The sequence below is a fragment of the Dipodomys ordii genome, unplaced genomic scaffold (genome assembly GCF_000151885.1).
Source record: "Dipodomys ordii isolate 6190 unplaced genomic scaffold, Dord_2.0 Scaffold250, whole genome shotgun sequence".
Taxonomy (NCBI): Eukaryota; Metazoa; Chordata; class Mammalia; order Rodentia; family Heteromyidae; genus Dipodomys; species Dipodomys ordii.
This window is the reverse complement of record NW_012267466.1, coordinates 387,752-389,240: the sequence shown is the minus strand read 5'-3', so window position 1 is coordinate 389,240 and position 1,489 is coordinate 387,752. Positions and strand designations below refer to the sequence as shown.

The window sequence follows — 1,489 nt, the reverse complement described above, 5'->3', positions numbered from 1 at the left end:
CCGGCCGCGCGGGGACGCTGACAAGGGGAAGGGGCCGCTGGCCAGAGACTGGAAGGGGGCGCGGCTGGAGAACCAGGTGAGGGGCGCCCGCAGGGAGGGGGGGCCCGAGGTGAGGGACTGGCGGGGGCCCCGGCCGGAGCCCCGCGCAGGACCCGAGCTCAAAGCCGCCCTGGGCGAACGGGGCAGCCGGGAAGGGAGTCCGGGGAGCAGCGTCCACGTGAAGGAGGAGCCCGGTGAGCCGAGGCCCGGGGGCGTGGAGGGCCGGAAGCGGCCAGGGCTTCGGAGCGTAGAGGAGCCCGGAGGGAGGCCTGCTGGGGGGAGGCCGGGGCCAAAGAGGAGGCGAGGCCTGGAGGACATCGTCGTGGTGCGGTTGGGAGACACGAAGGCAAGCGACATGGCGAACGGAGACGGGGGGCCGGCGGGGTGCGGGGATCCGGCAGGGGGCGAGCCGGCCGAGGAGGACGGCGGCGGTGTGGACGCGGACCCCGGGCCCGCTGGGCACGAGCATCAGGTCGGCAGCGGCGGCAGTGGCGAAGCCGGCCAGGAACCAAAGAGGCCCGGCGAGTCCCCGGAAGAGGAGGCCATGGACTGGGAGCCGTTGGCCCGGTTCCGAGCCGCCTGCGGGCCCGAGCTGGCCGACCTGGTGGCCGAGGAGCTGGCGTTCGCCCGGCAGCACGGCGCGCAGAGCTTCCACTGGACCGGCGCCGGCTTCGCCCTCAAGGACGGCAGCTCCGACTTCGTGCTGGACCGCGCGCTGACGCACTGCAGCTGCACCATCTACGCCGCTCGCCGCCTGCCCTGCCGCCACCTCTTCGCCGCCCGCCTGCTCACCGGCGCACCCTTGTTCCATGCCGACCTGCTCAGGGATTGCTGGGGGAAGGCCCCGGCGCTCTGACTCCCCCACCCCCTCTCGGCCCCGCGCCGCAGAGGGAGGGTGTCCGTCCATCCCAAAGAAAACGGCCGGACCCCAGTTCTCAGCCAGCCACCTCCTCCGGATCCAAGGCCACAAGAGCAGACGGTGGTCGGTGACCCCCTTTCCCCCCAGAGCACATGGTCCCCACGATCCTCAGCCGAGGGAAGTGCGATGGTCCGGATGCCTCCAAGGACTTCCTGGGGCCAAAGAGAAAGGGGCGACGCGGTGCTGGAGGAAGGCAGGCAGGGAAGAGGCAGAGCCGGGATGGGGGGCACTGGGCTGTGCAGCGCGGCGGGGTGAACAGGCTGTCTAGCCAGGAAGAGGAAGAAGGATGAGTACTGGAGACGAAAGGGGAGGAGAGCAATGGCGATAGGAATCAGGAGCTGACACTTGAGGGGAAATGCAGAGGGGAGGAGAATTTTGAAAAGGAGACGGACTGGGGAGGAATGAGAGCAGTGATTTGAGATTTTGCCTCCTTTTTCTCCCCCCGGCTGAGGGAGAGGACACTGGCGGTTTGTTTGAAGCAGAGACTTCTGGGGAAGGGAATTCTTTGAACTACTGTGCTTCGCGATTGGA

The 1,489-nt window shown here is 69.0% G+C and overlaps 1 protein-coding gene across 1 annotated transcript in view; it reads left to right on the top strand.

Annotated features, from left to right (window-relative positions):
• LOC106000932 (chromosome unknown open reading frame, human C19orf68) overlaps positions 1 to 1,489 on the top strand; it is a 9,361-nt gene extending 7,872 nt beyond the window's left edge. Inside the window, exon 6 of the mRNA XM_013036149.1 lies at positions 26 to 1,489. Coding sequence (XP_012891603.1) covers positions 26 to 895 — 870 coding nt within the window. The 3' untranslated portion in view covers positions 896 to 1,489. The remainder of the gene's footprint in view (positions 1 to 25) is intronic.